General features: G+C 40.0%; 1 protein-coding gene across 20 annotated transcripts in view; it reads left to right on the top strand.

Annotated features, from left to right (window-relative positions):
• The first annotated feature begins 19,341 nt into the window (after positions 1 to 19,341).
• The window catches only part of ATRX (ATRX chromatin remodeler), a 284,412-nt gene continuing 282,289 nt past the window's right edge, over positions 19,342 to 21,464 (top strand). For all 20 annotated transcript variants that reach the window (XR_015158787.1, XM_086387280.1, XM_086387277.1 and 17 more), the window contains exon 1: positions 19,342 to 19,572. Coding sequence is in view for 2 of the 20 variants with exons in the window: in XM_086387280.1 (XP_086243406.1) it covers positions 19,553 to 19,572 (20 nt within the window). In the remaining 18 variants the exon portion in view is untranslated. The remainder of the gene's footprint in view (positions 19,573 to 21,464) is intronic.

Genomic DNA, 21,464 nt, shown 5'->3' with positions numbered 1-21,464 from the left:
ATACCTGAAGAAGCCCAGACAATCAATGGACATACAGGAAAAATATTTTAAATCAGCTACCTAAAATATGTTCAGAAAGCTAAAGCAAATCATGTCCAAAAAACTAAAGGAAACAAGGTAAACAATGTCTCATGAAACAGAGAATATCAATAAAGAAATAGAAATAACAACAAAATGGTAATTATGTGAGGTAAAGGATGTGTTAACCTTATTGTGGTATTTCATAATATATATGTGTATATCAAATAATCATGTTGCACACCTTAAACTTACACAACATTATCTGTCAATTATATCAATAAAGCTGGAAAAAGTAGAACACATTACTCTTGAGGAAAAAAAAGATATAAAAAATAGAAATTCTTGGTCTGAAAGATACATTAATGAAAAACAATTTACTAGAGGGCTTCAGAAATACATTTATGCTGATAGAAGAAATAAATAGTGAACATGAATATGAGTCAATTACAATTATCCTGTCAGAGAAACAATTAAAAAACAAGAATGGAGAAAATGGACAGAACCTAGAGACCTGAGGGACAACATCAAATACACCAGTATACAAATAATTGAGAGTCCCAGCAGGAGAGAGAGAGAAAAGGCAGAACAAAAAAAATGAAATGATGGCCAAAACCTTCCAAAATTTGACGGAAGACATGAATTTACACATATAAGAAGATCGTCAAACTAAGTAAAATAAACACAGAGATCCATACCAAGAAAGACAGAGAATCTAGAAAGTACCAAGAGAGAAGTGATTTTTCACTTAGATCCTCAAGAAGATTAGTAGCCAATTTCTCACATGAATAGATGTTCAGCATCGCTAATTATTAGAGAAATGCAAATCAAAACTACAATGAGATATCACCTCACACCAGTGAGAATGGCTATCAGCAAAAAATTCACAATAAATGCTGGAGAGGACATGAATAGATGAGAACCTTTCTACGCTGTTGGTGGGATTGTAAATTGGTACAGCCACTATGGAGAATAGTATGCAAGTTCCTTAAAAAACTAAGATCTACCATATGACCCTGCAATCCCACTCCTGGGCATATAAGAAAAACATGATCCTAAAGGATACATGCACACCAGTGTTCACTGCAGCACTGTTTACAATAGCCAAGACACAGAAGCAACCTAAATGTCCATCGACAGAGGAATGCTAAAGAAGGTGTACATATATACAATGGAATATTGTTGTTTTAGTCGCTAAGTAATGTCTGACTCTTGTAGCCCACCAGGCTCCTCTGTCCCTGGGATTTCCCAGGCAAGAATACTAGAGTGGGTTGTCATTTCCTCCTTCAAGGGATCTTCTTGATCCAGGGATCGAACCCACGTCTCCAGCATTGGCAGGCAGATTCCTTATACTGAGCCACCAGAGAAGCCCAATGGAATATTGCTCAGCCATTAGAAAGAATGAAATAATGTCACTTGCAGCAACATAGATGGGCCTACCTAGGGATTGTCATACTGACTGAAGTCAGACAGAGAAGGAGAAACATATGACATCCCTTATATGTGGAATCTAGAAAGAAATGATACAGATGAACTTACAAAGCAGAAAGAGACTCACAGACTTAGAGAACGAACTTAGGGTAACCAGTGGGACATACGAGGGGAAGAGATAGTTAGGGAGTTTGGGATGGACATGTACACACTGCTATATTTAAAATGGATAACCAACAAGGACCTACTTTATAGCACATGGGACTCTGCTCAATGTTATGTGGCATCCTGGATGACAGGGAAGTTTTGGGGAAAATGGATACATGTATATATAAGGCCAAATCCCTTCTCTGTTCACCTAAAACTATCAGAACATGGTTAATCAACTATATCTATAGAAAATAAAAATTTTAAAGAAAAAAATATTAACAGCCAATTTCTCATTAGAAACCAAGGAAGTCAGAAAGCAGTGAGATGACATATTTAAAGTGCTGAATGAAAAAGATATTCTATATCTGGCATAATTATCTTTTAAAAATATTTATTTATTTACTGATTTGGCAGCTTCAGATCACAGTGGCCGCAGGAGAGATCATTGCATCATGTGGATCTTTCACTGCAGCGCAACGACTTTCTAGTTGCCTTGCATGGGCTTCAGTAGTTACAACACACAGGCTTAGTTGCTCCCCAACATGTGGGATCCTAGTTCCCCAACCAGGGATCAAACCTGCCTTCCCTGCATTGCAAGGCGGATTCTTAGTCTCTGTACCCCTAGGGAAGTCCTCCCTCAACAATCTTTTAAAAATTAAAGAAAGAACTTCCCTGGTGGTCCAAGTAGTTATGACTCAGTGTTTCCACTGCAGAGTGCATGGGTTTGATCTCTAGTCTGAGAACTAAGATCTCACATGCCACAAGTTGCAGCCCCCAAATAAATAATTAAATAAAGGAAAAATGAAGACACTGGCAGATAAAGAAAAGCTGAGAAAGTTGATTTCCAGTAGATCTGTCCAACAAGACTTGTTAAAGCCTTCAGGCTGAAATTAAAGTATACTAGACATTAACTCAAAGCCGTTTGAGGAAATAAAGGACACTGATACACAGGTAATTATAAAAGCCAATATTATTGCATTCTTGGTTAATAACTATTTTCTTACATAATTTAAAAGAATGTGCATAAAACAAAAATCACAGATTAGTTAATGAACACACAAAGTTTAAAGATGTAAGTTTGATGGTAACAACATAAAAGAGGAAAAATGGAGCTGTATGGGATCAGTTTTACATACTGTTGAAGTTAAGCTGGCATTCATTCACACTAGATTGTATAAATTTCAGAGACTTATTGTAGTTCCCAGGACAACCACTATGAAAATAATGTAGAAGTATAAAGAAAATGAAATGACAAAGGAATTAAAATGATGCACTCCCAAAAGATCAATTAAATGCAAAACTAAGACGTAATGGAGGAACTGAAGAAAAGAGTATATACGACGTATAGAAAACAAATAGCAAAATAGCAGAAGTTAGTTTTTCCTTATCACTAATTACTTAAATGTAGGACTTCCCTGGCAATCTAGTGGTTATGAATCTGCCTAGTAATTCAGGTTAGGGTTAGGGTTCAATTCCTGGTCTGGAAAGATTGTATATTCTGTGGGGCAACTAAGCCTGTGTGCCACAACTACTCAGCCCGTGTTCTAGAGCCCACATGCTGCAGGTACTGAAGCCCACGTTCCTAAAACCCTCACTCTGCATTGAGAAGCTACGGCAGTGAGAAGCCTGAGCACTGTATCTAGAGAGTAGTCCTCACTACCACAACTAGAGAAAGCCCATGAGCAGCAATGAAGACCCAGTGCAGCCAAAAACAAAATAAATTTAATAACAACAACAAAACCCACTATCCAAATATAGGCTGTCTACAAGAGACTCATTTTTTTCTTCATTGAAGTATAGTTGCTATACAACATTATATGTTGTTGTTATTGTTGAGTCTCTAAGTCACGTCTGACTCTGTTACTCCATGGACTGTAGTACACCAGGCTCCTCTGTCTGTCCTCCACTATCTCCTGGAGTTTGATCAAATTCATGTCCATTGAGTCGATGATGCTATCTAACCATCTCATCCTCTGCCACCCCCTTCTCCTTTTGTCTTTGATTCCTCCTAGCATCAGGGTCGTTTCCAACAAGCCGGCTCTTTGTATCAGGTGGCCAAAGTATTGGAGCCTCAGCTTCAGCATCAGTCCTTCCAATGCATATTCAGGGTGATTTCCTTTACGATTGACTGGTTTGATCTCCTTGCTGTCCAAGGGACTCTCAAGAGTCTTCTCCAGCACCACAATTTGAAAGCATCAATTCTTCAGCACTCAGCCTTCTTTATGGTCCAACTCTCACATCTGTACATCTGTACATGACTACTGGAAAAACCATAGCTTTGATTATATGGACTTTTGTTGGCATTGTGATGTCTCTGTTTCTTAATACTCTGTCTACATTTGTCATAGCTTTCCTTCCAAGGAGCAAGTGTCTTTTAATTTCATGGCTGCAGTCACTGTCTGCAGTGATTTTGGAGCCTAAGAAATTAAAATCTATCACTGCTTCCACTTTTTCCCCATCCATTTTCCATGAAGTGATGGGACTGGATGCCATGATCTTCGTTTTTTAAATTCTGAGTTTCAAGCCAGCTTTTTCACTCTTCTTTCACTCTCATCCCTGGAGAAGGAAATGGCAACCCACTCCAGTATTCTTGCCTGGAGAATCCCATGGACGGAGGAGCCTGGTAGGCTACAGTCCACGGGGGTCGCAAAGAGTCGGACACGACTGAGCGACCTAACTTTCACCCTCATCAAGAGACTCTTTAGTTCCTCTTCTCTTTCTGCTATTAGTGGTGTTATTTGCATATCTGAGGTTGTTGATGTTTCTCCTGGAAATCTTGACTTTAGCTTGTGATTCATTCAGCCTGGCATTTCCCAATGATGTACTCTGCATATAAGTTAAATAAGCAGGATAACAATATACAGCCTTGTCATACTCCTTTCCCAATTTCGAACTAGTCAGTTGTTCCATACCTGGTTCTAATGGTTGCTTCTTGACCCGCATGCAGCTTTCTCAGAAGACAGGTAAGGTCGTCTGGTATTCCCATCTCTATTACAGGTGTGTAGAATATAGTGATTCACAACTGTTAATGATTATACTCTATTTATAGTTATTGTAAAATATTTGCTATATTCCCCAAGTTGTAAAATATATTCTTGTAGCTTATTTTATACAGAATAGCTTATACCTCTTAATCCCCTAGCCTTGAAGTGCCCCTTTCAGCTTCTTTCTCCCCACTGGTAACCACTAGTTTGTTCTCTATATCTGTGAGAAGAGACTCTATTTATTTATTTTTCTGAACTTTAAACTTCCTATTAATATTTTGTATTGGTGTATAGCCAATCAAAAATGTTGTGTTAGTTTCAGGTGAACAGTGAAGGAACTCAGCCATACGTATACATGTGTTAGGGGAAGTACACTGACTGAAACTGCTCACCCTGGCCAGGCACCATAGTTACCATGTGCATGACTTGTTTTATGACAGGAGGTCCTGGTAAAGAACATGAAACTAATAAGCCACCACCAACTGGAAGAGTTCAGGAAGGGTCAAAAGGTGACACCACGTGCCCATCCACCTCTCAGAATCCTTCTCGCTGGCGTCCATCTTGGCTGAGAAATGCGTGGGCCACCAGGAAGGCCTCTGAATGAGAATGATTGGCCAAAGACAACCTGGACACTAATCCAATCACCATAAAACCCAAGACTGTGAGCCATGTGGCAGAGCTGTTCTCCTGGGTTCCCTTACCCTACTGCTCTCTGCCTGGGTGCCCCTCCCCAGTAATCTCTTGCTTTGTCAGCACATGTGTCTCCTTGGACAATTCATTTCTGAGTGAGCTTTTGGGCCCTGGAAGGGGGCCCCTTCCTGCAACAAATGCATCCATTCTCCCCCCAAACCTCTCTCCTATCCAGGCTGCCACATAACATTGAACAGAGTTCCACGTGCTATATGATAAGTCCTTTTTGGTTATCCATTTTAAATATAGCAGTGTGTACATGAGCTTCTCAAAGTCTATAATTATCCCTTCCTCCTTGCAACCATAAGTTCTTTTTCTAAGTCTGTGAGTAAGAAGACTCCCTTTATTTTTTAAATTAATTTATTTGTAATTGGAGGATAATTGCCATATATCAACATGAATTGGCTATCAGTATATGTATGAAGGCAATGGCACCCCACTCCAGTACTCTTGCCTGGAAAATCCCATGGACGGAGGAGCCTGGTCGGCTGCAGTCCATGGGGTCGCTAAGAGTCGGACAGGACTGAGCGACTTCACTTTCACTTTTCACTTTCATGCATTGGAGAAGGAAATGGCAACCCACTCTGGAGAATCCCAGGGACGGGGTAGCCTGGTGGGCTGCCGTCTCTGGGGTCGCACAGAGTCGGACATGACTGAAGTGACTTAGCAGCAGCAGCATATGTATGTCCTCTCCCTTGAGATTCACTTTAGATGCAGACACAAATAGATCAAAAATTAAAGGATGGAAAAAGATATTCCATGTAAAATATAGTAACCAAGGGGAGCTTGTGTAGCTGTATTGATATCAGGAAAAATAGACTTTTAATCAAAAATTGTTATGAGACCAAAAAAATGACATTATGTATTGATTAAGGGGTCATTTCAACAAGACAGTATGGTAATAATAAACATAAATTTTAAAGATTGAAGTCATACCAAATATCTTCCATGATTACAATGTAACAAACCAGAAATTAATAACAAAAGAAAATGTGTAAAATTCATGAATATGTAGAATAGTACTAATAGTATAATATTAAACAATCAATGAGTCAAGAAGAAACCACAAAGGAAATTAGAAAATACTTTGAGATAAGTGAAAACAAGAACATACAATAACATGGAATACAGTGAAAGCATAACAGAGGGAAAATTATATCTGTAAATGCCTACATTAAAAAGAAGAAAAATATCAAATCAATCTCAAATCAATAACCTAACATTACAGCTTCTAGAAAAGAGGACATAATTTGACACAAGTTAGCGACTGGACAACAACAAAGAAATTAAGAAACTATAGGTATAGTAGAAACTAGATATAGAAGATGGAGAAGGCAATGGCACCCCACTCCAGTACTCTTGGCTAGCAAATCCCATGGATGGAGGGGCCTGCTGGGCTGCCATCTCTGGAGTCGCACAGAGTCGGACACGACTGAAGCAACTTAGCAGCAGCAGCAGCAGATATAGAAGATTTACAGAAGTAATATCCAAATTTAGCAGAAGGAAAAAAATGCTAAAGATTAGATTAGAATGAAGATATACAAAATAGAGAATATAAAAACAACAGAAAATCACCAAATAAAATATTAGCTTTTTTAAGACACCAACAAATTATTAAATTGCCTTAGGTTTAGATTCTTCATAAAATATTGCACAATTTATTCAACTCCCATTGGTTTATGAGAAAGAAACATTATTTCATTTGGAGCTATAAGATTAATCTTGTCTGGTATACTTCTTAAAATTGAGGTAAAATAGACATACGATATTAGTTTCAGGTGAACAATATGATATGATATTTTGGGATATTGTAAAATGATCACCACAATAAGTCTAATTGGTATCCATCAACATATGTAGTTACCATTTCTTTTCATGTGATGAAAACTTTCAAGATTTACTCTTAGCAAGCTTCAAATATGCAATACAGTATTATGAACTATAGTCATCATGGTATGCATTACAATCCCATGACTCATTTATTTTATAACTGGAAGATTGTCCCTGGTTTACTTTTAAATATTCTGTTCTTCCATATAATTTTCATAATGTGAATGGAGAGGTTATTTTAATTTATGTTAAAAAAAATGAAAAACAAAAACTAGATAGGGGCTTCCCTCATGGCTCAGTTGTAAACAATCTGCCTACCAATGCAGGAGACACGTGTTCAATCCTTAGTCCTAGAAGATCCCATATGTCAAGGAGCAACTAAGCCCATGCACCGCAACTACTGAGCCTATGCTATGCTGCTGCTGCTGCTAAGTCACTTCAGTCGTGTCCGACTCTGTGTGACCCTGTAGACAGCAGCCTACCAGGCTCCTCCGTCCCTGGGATTCTCCAGGCAAGAACGCTGGAGTGGGTTGCCATTTCCTTCTCCAATGCTTGAAAGTGAAAAGTGAAAGTGAAGTCGCTCAGTCATGTCTGACTCTTAGCGATCCCATGGACTGCAGCCTACCAGGCTCCTCCGTCCATGGGAGTTTCCAGGCAAGAGTACTGGAGTGGGGTGCCATTGCCTTCTCCGAGCCTATGCTATAAGTCACCACAATAAGACTGCACACCACAACTAGAGAGTACCCCTTGCTGACCAAAACTAGAGAAAAACTCATGCAGCAACAAAAACCAAGCACAGCCAAAAATAAAAAATAAAAAAACTAGACAGTTCTATGAGAAAAAATGAATTGCTATTTTATGATTTTTAATTATATTCATTTTAAATGGAATTTATTTTTTCAAGCAGTTTTAGTTTTACAGGAAAACAGAGCTTTGTCATACATCACCTTATCCCCTCCCCCAGTTTCTCCTATTATTATTTGAATTAGTGTGATATTCTTGTGATAATTGATAAACTTACATTGACACATCATTATCACCCAGAATCCATAAGTTACATGAGGGTTCATTCTTGGTGTTGTACATTCTATGGGTTTGAACAAATGTATAATGACATGTATCTACTATTACAGTCAGTCAGTTCAGTTCAGTTGCTCAGTCGTGTCCAACTCTTTGTGACCCCATGGATCGCAGCACGCCAGGCCTCCCTGTCCATCACCAACTCCTGGAGTTTACTCAGACTCATGTCCATTGAGTCAATGATGCCATTCAAGCATCTCACTTTCTGTCATTCCCTTCTCCTCCACCTTCAATCTTTCCCAGCATCAGCGTCTTTTCGAATGAGTCAGTTCTTTGCATCAGGTGGCCAAAGTAGTGGAGTTTCAGCTTTAGCATCAGTCCTTCCAATGAATATTCAGGACTGATTTCCTTTAGGATGGACTGGTTGGATCTCCTTGCAGTCCAAGGGACTCTCAAGAGTCTTCACAGTTCAAAAGCATCAATTCTTCAGCGTTCAGCTTTCTTTATAGTCTAACTCTCACATCTATACATGATTACTGGAAAAACCGTAGCCTTGACTAGACGGACCTTTTTTGGCAAAGTAATGTCTCTGCTTTTGAATATGCTATCTAGGTTGGTCATAACTTTTCTTCCAAGGAGTAAGCGTCTTTTAATTTCATGGCTGCAGTCACCATCTGCAATGATTTTGGAACCCCCCAAAATAAAGTCTCTCACTCTGTCCATTGTTTTCCCATCTATTTGCCACGAAGTGATGGGACCACATGTCACAATCAAAGTTTTCTGAATGTTGAGCTTTAAGGCAACTTTTTCACTCTCCTCTTTCACTTTCATCAAGAGGCTCTTTAGTTCTTCGCTTTCTGCCATAAGGGTGGTGTCATCTGCATATCTGAGATTATTGATATTTCTCTTAGCAACCTTGATTCCAGCTTGTGCTTCATCCAGCCCAGCGTTTCTCATGATGTACTCTGCATAGAAATTAAATAATCAGGGTGACAATATACAGCCTTGACATACTCCTTTTCCTGTTTGGAACCAGTCTTGTTCCATGTCCAGTTCTAACTGTTGCTTCCTGACCTGCATACAGATTTCTCAAGAGTCAGGCCAGGTGGTCTGCACCATCTCTTTAAGAATTTTCCACAGTTTGTTGTGATCCACACAGTCAAAGGCTTTGGCATAGTCAATACAGCAGAAATAGATGTTTTTCTGGAACTCTCTTGCTTTTTCAATGATCCAGCAGATGTTGGCAATTTGATCTCTGGTTCCTCTGCCTTTTCTAAAACAAGCTTGAACATCAGAAGTTCATGGTTCATGTACTGTTGAAGCCTGGCGTGGAGAATTTTGAGCATGACTTTCCTACCATGTGAGATGAGTACAATTGTGTGGTAGTTTGAGCATTCTTTGGCATTGCCTTTCTTTGTGATTGGAATGAAAACTGACCTTTTCCAGTCCTGTGGCCACTGCTGGGTTTTCCAAATTTGTTGGCATATTGAGCACAGTACTTTCACAGCATCATCTTTTAGGATTTGAAATAGCTCAACTGCAATTCCATCACCTCCACTAGCTTTGTTCATAGTGATGCTTCCTAAGGCCCACTTGACTTCACATTCCAGGATGTTTGACTCTAGATGAGTGATCATACCATTGTAACTATCTGCGTCTTGAAGATCTTTTTTGTATAGTTCTTCTGTGTATTCTTGCCACCTCTTCTTAATATCTTCTGCATGTGTTAGGTCCATACTACTTCTGTCCTTTTTTGTGCCCATCTTTGCATGAAATGTTCCCTTGGTATCTTTAATTTTCTTGAAGAGATCTCTAGTCTTTCCCAGTCTATTGTTTTCTTCTATTTCTTTGCACTATAGTACTATACCAAATATTTTCATTGCTCTAAAAATCTTCTGTGGTCTTCCTATTCATATATCCCTCCCGAAACAACCCCTGACAACCACTGATCCTTTTACTGTCTCCACAGTTTTGCCTTTTTTAGAATATCAGATAGTTGGAATCATACAGTATATAGCCTTTTAATATTTTTTGATAATTTTTAAACAGTTAAAAATGTTTTAATTTTTATTTTTCATTCTTTTATTTGGCCATGGCCCAAGGCATGTGGGATCTTAATTTCCCAACCAAAGATCAAACACATGTCCCTTGCATTGGAAGCATGGAGTCTTAACTATCAGACTGCCAGGGATGTCCCAGTATATAGCCTTTCCAGATTGGCTTCTTTCCCTTAGTAATAGGCTTTTATGTTTCCTCCATGTATTTTCGTTGCTTGATATCTAATTTCTTTCAGGACTGAATGATATACCACTGTATTGTTGCACCACAGTCTAGTGAAGGACATCTTGGTTGCTTCCAGGTTTTGGCAACTATTAATAAAGTTGGTATAAACATCTGTGTGCAGGTTTTTGTCTGGATGTCAGTTTTCAATTCATTCATGCATTCATTCTTGCAAGTATGGGGTCATATGGTAAAAGTATTTTTAACTTAGTTTTAGTAAGAAACTTTCCAAAGTGGCTGCACCATTTTCTATGAATGGGAATTTCTGTTGCTCCATGTTGTCATTAGCTTTTGGTGTCATCAGTGTTTTGGATTTTAGTCTTTCTAATAACTGTGTAGTGGTATCACATTGTTCTTTTAATTTGCAATTCCCTAAGGCTATGGTTTTTCTAGTGGTCATGTATGGATGTGAGAGTTGGACTGTGAAGAAGGCTGAGCGCTGAAGAATTGATGCTTTTGAACTGTGGTGTTGGAGAAGACTCTTGAGAGTCCCTTGGACTGCAAGGAGATCCAACCAGTCCATTCTAAAGAATATCAGCCCTGGGTGTTCTTTGGAAGGAATGATGCTAAAGCTGAAACTCCAGTACTTTGGCCACCTCATGCGAAGAGTTGACTCATTGGAAAAGACTCTGATGCTGGGAGGGATTGGGGGCAGGAGGAGAAGGGGACGACAGAGGATGAGATGGCTGGATGGCATCACCGACTGGATGAATGTGAGTTTGAGTGAACTCCGGGAGTTGGAGATGGACAGGGAGGCCTGACGTGCTGCGATTCATGGGGTCCCAAAGAGTCGGACACGACTGAGCAACTGAACTGAACTGAACTGAATGTTATGTAATGTTGAACATTTTTTCATAAGCTTATTTGGTATCATTATATCTTCTTTGATGAGGTGTCTCTTTGATTCTTTTGACCATTTAAAATTGGGTCTTTATTTTCTTACTGTTGAATTGTAAGAGTTCTTTGTGTATTTTGGATATCAGTTCTTTATCAGATATGTTTTGCAAATATTTACTCCCAGTCTGTGGCTAATCTTTTCATTCTCTTAGCCGTGTCTTTTGTAGAGTAGAAGTTTTTAGTTATAATAAAGTCCAAATTACAAATTTTTCTTTCATGAATCATACTTTTTCAGTTGTATTTAAAAAAAGAAGTCATTGCCAAACTCATGGTCACCTAGAGTTTCTATTTTATCTTATAGACATTTGATAGTTTTGTGCTTTTAATTTCAATTCATGATCTACTTTGAGTTAATTCTTGTGGAATTTGTAAGGTCTGTGTCTAGACTCATTTACTTTGCATATGGATGTTCAACTCTGCTAGCTCCTTTTGTTGAAGACTTTTCTTTCTTCCACTGTATTGCGTTTGGTCCTTTGTCATATATCAATTGACTCTAGTTGTGTGGGATTATTTCTAGGCTCTCTGTTCCTCCATTGATCTATTTGTCTGTTCTTTTACCAATATCACACTGTCTTCATTTTCAATTAACATTCATTTTTTGAACAGGAAATATACCCACACATAGTGATAAAATATAAAGGCATAAAGAGTATATAGTGAAGTATAGTGAAGTTTCATCCTGTCCTGTTCCCCCTGCTCCCAGATTACCTTTCCCAGGTAATCACTATTATTAAGTATAATTTTCATTCTTTCAGAGTTGTTTTGCTTCTTATCCTCTCTCACTGTCACTCTGTGGATCTTTCTCTTCCTCTCACTTTTGTGCATGCATGCTAGGACACTTCAGTCGTGTCCAATTCTTTGCAACCCTATGGACTGTAGCCTGCCGGGCTCCTCTGTCCATGGAATTCTCCAGGCAAGAATACTGGAGTAGGTTGCTGTGTCCTCCTCCAGGGGATCTACCTGAGTGAGGGATCAAACCCATATCTCTTGTCTCCCGCATTGGCTGGCAGGTTCATCACCACTAGTGCTACCTGGGAAGCCCCCTCACTCTCCAACACAAGTATTAACATACAGCATTATGCAACTTGCTTTTTTTTTTTTAATTTAACAATATAACTAGAAAAAAATCACATGTATGCACATGTATATCTGTCTTTTTAAAAAAGTATTTTATTGTGGTTTAAAAAGCATAGAATATTAAATTTACCATTTTAAGTGTAGCATTCAGCAGTGTTGAGTATACTTAGATTGTTGTGATCTCTAAGACTATTTAATCTTGAAAGATTGAAACATTATACCCATTAAAAACGAATGCCCCTCTCTCCCACCCATCTCCCCAATCCTTTCAATCAGTTTTCTACATTCTATTTATTTGATTTGACTATTTAAAATACTTCATATGGAACTTCCCTGGTGGTCCAGTGGTTAAGACTCCATGATTCCTCTGCAGGGGATGCTAGTTCAATCCCTGCTTGAGGAACTAAGATCCCACATGCCAAGTAGTATGGCAAAATAATGAAATGAAAAAAAGTTTTTAAATACTTCATATGAGTGGAATCACACAGTGTTTGACCTTTATGACTGACATTTTGCTTAGCATAATAGCCTCAAGGTTCATCTATGCAGGGTATGAAAAAAATTTCCTTTTTAAGGCTTCATAATATTCCATTTTCTTTATCCATTCATGTGCCAATGTGCATTTGTATTGCTCACACCCCCTAACTAATGTGAATAATGCTACAGTGAATATCAGTGGGCATTTATCTGTTCAAGATCCTGTTGATTATTTTGAGTATATACCCAGAAGTGAAATTGTTGGATCATATGGTAATTCTCTTTTAAACTTTTTGAGGAACCTCCATATTGTTTTCAATAGCAGCTTCACCATTTTATATTTCCAGTAACAGTGCACAAGAAGGATCTTTATACCACATCCTTACCAGCATTTATTTTTTTTAAAGGAGTTTTGACTATAGTTACAAAATTTTTTATTTATTTGTTTTCACCTGGTCTTTTAGTTTCAGCATGTGAGATCCAGTTCTCTGACTAAAAATTGAACCTGAGGCCCCTCCATTGGGAACACAGAGCCCTAGCCACTGTACCATCTGGGAAGTCCCTTGAATTTCTCTTATGATTAGTGGTGTTGAGCATGTTTTCATGTTTGTTGGCCATTTGTATATCTTCTTTAGAAAATTGCCTATTCAAGTCCTTTGTTGTTCATTTGCCAAGTTGTGTCTGACTCTTTGTGTCTCCATGGACTGCAGCATGCCAGGCTTTCCTGTCTCTCACCACCTCCTGGAGTTTGCCCAAGTTCATGTTCATTGCATCGGTGATGCCATCCAGCTACCTCATCCTTTATTGCCCTCTTCTTCTGCTTTCAATCTTTCCCAGCATCAAGGTCTTTTCAAATGAGTCAGCTGTTTGTATCAGATGGCCAAGGTATTGGAGCTTCAGCTTCAGCATCAGTCCTTCCAATGAGAATTCACGGTTGATTTCCTTTAAGATTGACTGGTTTGGTCTCCTTGCAGTCCAAGGGACTCTGAAGAGTCTTCTCCAACACCACAGTTCAGAAGCAGCAGTTCTTCGGTGCTCTGCCTTCTTTATGGTTCAGCTCTCACAACTGTACATGACTACTGGAAAGACCACAGCCTTGACTATATGGACCTTTGTCTGCCAAGTGATGTCTTTGCTTTTTAACACACTGTCTAGGTTTGTCATAGCTTTCCTGCCAAGAAGCAGTCATCTCCTAATTTCATGGCTACAGTCACCATCTATAGCGATTTTAGAGCCCAAGAAGAGGAAATCTGTCACTGCTTCTACATTTTCCCCTTCTATTTGCCATGAAGAGATGGGGCTGGATGCCATGATCTTAGTTTTTTGTTTTTTTTTTAATATTTAGTTTTATGCTGGCTTTTTCATTCTCCTCCTTCAGCCTCATCAGGAGGCTCTTTAGTTCCTCTTCACTTTCTGTTGTTAGAGTGGTATCATCTGCATATCTGAGTTTGTTGATGTTTCTCCTGGCAATCTTGATTCTAGCTTGTAACTCATCCAGCCCAGCATTTCTCATGATGTGCTCTGTGTATAAGTTAAATAAACAGGGTGACAATAAAAATAGTCTTGTTATACTCTTTTGTCAATCCTGAACCAGTTGTTCCATACAGGACTCAAATTGTTGCTTCTTGACCCACACACAGGTTTCACAGGAGACTGGTGAGATGGTCTGGTATTCCCATCTCTTTGTCTTTCACTTCTCTTCTTTTCTCAGCTATTTGTAAGGCCTCCTCAGACAACCACTTTGCCTTCTTGCATTTCTTATTTTGGGGGATGGTTTTGATCACTGCTTCCTGTACAGTGTTACAAACATTAAATTAAAAGATGCTAGCTCCTTGGAAGAAAAGTTATGACAAGCTTAGACAGCATATTAAAAAGCAGAGACATTACTTTACTGACAAAGGTCCATCTAGTCAAAGCGATCAGGAGTCGTGTATGGATGTGAGAGTTGGACCATAAAGAAACCTGAGTGCCAAAGAATTGATGCTTTTGAATTGTGGTGTTGGAGAAGACTACTGAGAGTCCTTTGGACAGCAAAAAGATCAAACCAGTTCATCCTGAATGAAATCAGTCCTGAATATTCATTGAAAGGACTGATGCTGAAGCTGAAGCTCTAATACTTTGGCCATCTGATATGAAGAACTGATTCACTGGAAAATACCCTGATGCTTAGAAAGACTGAAGGCCGGAGGAGAAGGGGATAACAGAAGATGAGATGGTTGGATGGCATCACTGACATGAGTCTAAGCAAGCTCCAGGGGTTGATGATGGACAGGGGAGCCTGGCGTGCTGCAGTCCATGGAGTCTCAAAGAGTTGGACATGACTAAATGACTGAACTGAAATGATTCCTATCTCTTACTGAGAGTTTTCCACAGTTTTTTATGATCCACACAGTCAAAGGCTTTAGTGTAGTCAATGAAACAGAGGTAGATGATCCACACAAAGGCTTTAGTGTAGTCAATGAAACAGAGGTAGATGTTTTTCTGGCATTCCCTTGCTTTCTTTATGATTCAGTGAATGTTGGCAATTTGATCTCTGATTTATCTGTCTTTTCTAAAGCAAGGTTGAACATCTGAAAGTTCTCAGTCCACATAATGCTGAAGCCTAGCATGTAGGATTTTGAACATAACCTTACCAGCATGGGAGATGGGTCAACTGCCTGGTGGTTTGAACATTCTTTAGTACTGCCCTTCTTGGGAATTGAGATGAGGACTGCCTTTTCCAGTCCTGTGGCCACTGCTGGGTTTTTCAAATTTGCTGACATATTGAGTGCAGCACTTTGATAGTATCATCTTTTAGGATATTAAATGGCTCTGCTTGGATTACATTGCCTTCATTAGCTTTATTGATAGCGGTGCTTCCTAAGGCCCACTTGACTTCACACTCCAGAATGTCTGGCTCTGCGTGAGTGACCACACCATCATGATTATACAGGTCATTAAGACTTTTTACCCTCTTAGCAAAATTTAAAGTATATAATACACTACCATTAACTATAGTCTTCTGAGGACTTAAAGTCTAATTCCCCAATCCCCCCTCAATAAAAAACCCACTAAATGTCCCTCTGGTCACATAAGTGCTACACAGCAATCCCAGGTAGTTGTGACTCAGAGAGCTGGGAACAATCAAAAGATTTGGTTGGCCAAAAGTGGATGAAAAAGAATATAAAAAGTTTAAAATGTTGACCATCTATAAAAAAAAAAAAGATAAATTTGTGCATAGTGCTTCTTGTTTTTGCTCTACTTCCTGTACTGCTACATTTCCTCACATATTAAAAATGAAAGCATACATGTAGATGTGTCTAGCACATGCCCAATAGAGTAGAAATTTAATAAATGTGAGCTGCCCCAGCCCTGCCTTACCTCCTTCTCCTTTATTCAGTGGATGATGAGTAGCTGCAAGTAATATTTAAGGAAGTTACATAACTTTGTAATCTCATCATAATGTCACTGTATCAATAAATTTCTTCCACCTTCACAAGTTCCAGTTAGAACAGAAAGGTACCAATCTGATTTATGTTATTTCTCATTTTGAATAGTAAAGATTAAAATGCACATAAATTACAACTCTGCTATAAGATCTCCACACTTTCAGGAATAAAACCGTTATGTGTGCCTGTGTGCTCAGTCACTCCACTGTGTCTGATTCTTTGTGACCCCATAGACTGTAGCCTGCCACGCTTCTCTGTCCATGGAATTTTCCAGGCGAGAATACTGGAGTGGGTTGCTTTTTCCTCCTCGATCCTTTGAACTTTTTAAATTTTTTATTTGTTGTTATTGTTTAGTTGTAAAAGTTCCTTACATATTCTGAATATTAAATCCTTATTGCATATAGGATTTGCAAATATTTTCTTCCATTCTGTAGGTTGTCATTTCACACTGTTGGTAGTTTCCTTTGATGTGAATAAATTTTAAAATCTGATATAGTCTTATTTATCTATTTTACTTGTATTGCTTGTGTTTTGCTGTCACATTTAAGAAGTCAGTTGCTGAATCTAATGACCTGAAGCTTTCCCCCTATGTTTTCTTTTAAGAATTTTACAAGTTTAAGTCTTTAAGCCATTTTGAAGTAATCTTGTATACGTTTTAAGATAAGGGTACTACCTCACTTTTTGCTACTGGATATCTTATTTTCCCAACACCGTTTATTGAAGAGACTGTCCTTTCTTAGTTGTGTCTTTCTTAGTCTTGGCACCTTAATTGAAAATCATTTGGCCATACATGCAAGGGTTTATTTCTGGGCCTTCTTTTCTGTTCCATTTTCTATATATTTATACCAATACCATAGATGGGGAAACAGTGGAAACAGTGGCTGACTTTATTTTTCTGGGCTCCAAAATCACTGCAGATGGCGATTGCAGCAATGAAATTAAAAGATGCTTACTCCTTGGAAGGAAAGTTATGACCAACCTAGACAGCATATTCAAAAGCAGAGACATTACTTTGCCAACAAAGGTCCATCTAGTCAAGGCTATGGTTTTTCCAGTAGTCATGTATGGATGTGAGAGTTGGACTATAAAGAAAGCTGAGCACTGAAGAATTGATGCTTTTGAACTGTGGTGTTGGAGAAGACTCTTGAAAGTCCCTTGGATAGCAAGGAGATCCAACCAGTCCATTCTAAAGGAGATCAGTCCATAGGACTGGAAAAGGTCAGTTTTCATTCCAATTCCATAAAAAGGCAATGTCAAAGAACGTTCAAACCACCACACAGTCACACGCATCTCACATGCTAGCAAAGTAATGCTCAAAATTCCCCAAGCCAGGCTTCAACAGTTTGTGAACCGAGAACTTCCAGATGGTCAAGCTGGATTTAGAAAAGGCACAGAAACCAGAGATCAAATTGCCAACATCCTTTGGATCATAGAAAAAGCAATAGAATTCCAGAAAAACATTTCTTCTGCTTCACTGATGCTAAAGCCTTTGACTGTGTGGATCACAACAAACTGTGGAAAATTCTTAAAGAGATGGGAATACCAGATCACCTTACTTATCTCCTGAGAAATCTGTATGCAGGTCAAGAAGCTACAGTTAGAATCAAAAATGGAACAACGGGCTGGTTCCAAATTGGGAAAGGCCTATGCAAAGACTGTATGTTGTCATCTTGCTTATTTAACTTACATGCCGAGTACATCATGCGAAATGCCAGACTGGATGAGCCACAAGCTGGAATCAAGATTGCAGGCAGAAATATCAATAACCTCAGATATGCAGATGACATCACCTTTATGGGAGAAAGAGAAGAGGAACTAGGAGCCTCATCATGAAAGTGATACAGGAGAGTGAAAAAGTTGGCTTAAAACTCAACATTCCTAAAAAGAAGATTATGGCATCTGGTCCCATCGCTTCATGGCAAATAGATGGGAAAACAATCTAAACATTTTCTTGGGCCCCAAAATCACTGCAGATGGTGACTGCAGCCATGAAATTAAGAGAGGCTTGCTCCTTGGAAAAAAAGTTATGACAAACCTAGACAGTATATTAAAAAGCAGAGACATTACTTTGACGACAAAGGTCCATCTAGTCCCAGCCATGGTTCTTCCAATAGTCATGTATGGATGTGAGAGTTGGAGTATAAAAAAAGCTGAGTGCTGAAGAATTGATGCTTTTGAATTCTGGTGTTGGAGAAGGCTCTTGAAAGTCCCTTGGACTGCAAGGAGATTCAACCAGTCAATCCTAAAGGAAAACAGTCCTGAATATTCATTGGAAGGACTGGTGCTAAAGCTGAAGCTACAATACTTTGGCCATCTGATGCGAAGAACTGACCATTGAAAAAGACCCTGATGCTGGGTAAGATTGAAAGAAGGAGGAGAAAGGGACAACAGAGAATGAGATGGTTGGATGGCATCACAGATTTGATGGACATGAGTTTGAGTAAACTCCAGGAGTTGGTGATGGACAGGGAATCCTGGTGTGCTGCAGTCCATGGGGTCACACAGTAGGACACAACTGAACCACTGAACTGAACTGATAGTGCTGGGTGCTCAGACAATACCTAATCTGACTGTAATGCTGGAGACCCAGGTTCTATCCCTGCGTCAGGAGGATCCCCTGGAGAAGGATAAGGCAACCTACTCTAGTATTCTTGCCTAGAGAATTCCATCGACAGAGGTGACAGGCGGGCTCCAGTGCACGGGCTCGCAGAATCCCACATGACCCAGGGACTAACACACATAGTGTGGGTATATATTAAACGCTCAATAAACATATGTTGTTGTTATTGTTTTGTCAATATGTCAGGGAAAAGAGGATAGATTAAAAAGCATTTTCACAATAAAGTCAAAATACGTCACTAGCAGTTTCAAGTCAATGGGACTGAATTAGACCCCCTTTGAAAAGGCGGAGGGGATCAAATGACGTAGACCCCCTTAGCAACAGGCCCCCAAAGAAGGTGAATTTCTGTAGCCAATAAGAATCTGCACTGCAGATAAGGCAGCCAATGGTCGACTCAAAGAGGAAGAGGGAGGACGCGCCAATTCTGGGCCTGAGCCTCGGCCCAACAAAATGGCGGCGGCGGCGGCGTCGCTTTGTTTCCGCGGCTCCTGCGGCGGTGGCAGCGGTGCCGGCCTTTGAGCTGTGGGGAGGATCCAGCGCCAGATCTAGTGACGACTAAGGGTCCGGTGCATTCTACCCTAATTGCGTGCCGGGGAGGGCAGAGTCGCGCCCTACGGTCGCTGAATCCTACAGGGCGTAGAAGCGAAAACATGACTGCTGAGCCCATGAGGTAAAACACAACTCCGTCTCACGGGTCCCAGCTGTCTCGGCCTACGCGTTTTCTGAACCTGGTGTTTGGGAAAAATTTGGCTTGGTGGGTTAGGCCTGTGTTTTGCTGAGCGGAAAGAGGCATCGTTTTCTCTTTAGGTGAGGAGGCTTCGAAGAAGGCTCCAGCCCGGGGTTGGGGAGGGGGTAGGGGTTGACTGGGGGCGCGGCCTGGTTTGTCGGGCGCCTTCTCAAGCCTCTCCAAACCCGCGGAGCTTAGTTGAATTCCTCTGTTTATTCTTCGCTGCCTGTGGAACTGAAACCCCCAAGTGGGAGGCGGTTTTTGGTATCCTGATAATTCTTCCTAATCTTTGGGCCTAGAACCGCGTGGGGAAGAAGAGAGGGTAGGGGGTAGGCAGAAGAGGGGCGAGAGGTGGGAGGAGGGGGAGGGGCGGTGGGGAGGATGTGAGATCCTGGGAAGACTCAGTGGCGTTTGTACTGCTGGAGACGGGAATACCCCAGCCTGGAGGAATTTTATTTTTTTCTGCAAACCCTGGGGACAAGCCCATTTTGTGGGGTGAATGGGTGGGTCTTGCCAGTGTTTCTTCTCTACTCCAGATCCTGAAGCGTAGCCCTGGATTTATCTCGGAGGTAAAGGTACTAACGCAGGGTTTTGCTTTCAGAGGACCCCAGTGTACTACTTTTTGTGTGGTCCAGCTTTAATGGGTGGTAAGGCAGTCATCAGATGTTTCTCCATTTTATGGGCAAATTTTGAGCAAAAATAATTAGGCCTTATTTTTGTTTATTTATTTATTCCAAGAGGGATGGGGAACACGTTAACTTGGTTTGATGGGAAATAAAATCTATTCCAAGGAAGCGGTGAGTGGCAGGCCACCTCTTAGTAATCAAGCACGTTTATTATAAGGTTGAGGCTGCTTTTCTCTTGTGCTTCTAATTTGGCTCTTGATAGTGTCTAAAAATATGGATTGTTAATATGGAATGTATACCACTTTTACACAAGTGAATGGGTTGCATTTCAGGCAGGTTGATATTTGACTTTTCATCCCTTGTGAATACAGTAATTTTTTTACTGTTGTATTCTTGGCTCCTAATGGCAAAGTAAAATTACAGGGAGCATAGACCAGAAGTTCATATGTAGTTGGCAAAATGTGATTTTGAGTAACTATTAGGATCGTATATATTTATGTTTGTGTATATATATGTGTGTGTATATCCACCATCTTAATAGTATACAGGTATGTATGTATTTATTTCCTTGGTGGCTCAGACGGCAAAGCATCTGCCTACAATGCAGGAGACCTGGGTTTGATCCCTGGGTCGGGAAGATCCTCTGGAGAAGGAAATGGCAACCCACTCCAGTACTCTTGCCTGGAAATCCCATGGATGGAGGAGCCTGATAGGCTATAGTCCATGGGGTCGCAAAGAGTCGGACACGACTGAGCGACTTCACTTTATTTTTTTATGTATGTTTTTGGGCTTCCCAGGTGGCGCTAGTTGTAAAGAACCTGTCTGCTAATGCAGGAGACATAAGAGACGCTGGTTCAATCCCTGGATGAGGAAGATCCCCTGGAGGAGGGCATGGCAACCCACTCCAGTATTCTTGCCTGGAGAATCCCATGGACAGAGGAGCCTGGTGGGCTACAGTCCAGAGGGTCGCAAGAGTGGGACACGACTAAAGCCACTTAGCACACACACATGCATGTATGTTTTTAGAGCATTTTAGCTAGTGTATAGAATTTGGGAATGAACCTATGATACTTATATGTCTATTTTCTGCATTAAAAAGTAGCAGATGGAAGATGTTTTCCTTCCTTTGAGGGGAAAAAATGGACTTTAGTTCTCAGATTATAGATCCCTAGTTGTGTAAAGATTGTGGCTTTGTTTTCTGACTTTGTG

The sequence above is a fragment of the Bos grunniens genome, chromosome X (genome assembly GCF_055505025.1).
Source record: "Bos grunniens cultivar Pamir isolate PY7600 chromosome X, Bosgru_T2T1.0, whole genome shotgun sequence".
In the NCBI taxonomy this organism is placed as follows: Eukaryota; Metazoa; Chordata; class Mammalia; order Artiodactyla; family Bovidae; genus Bos; species Bos grunniens.
Note: the sequence above shows the minus strand (reverse complement) of the source record. Positions and strands in the feature narration are given on the sequence as shown.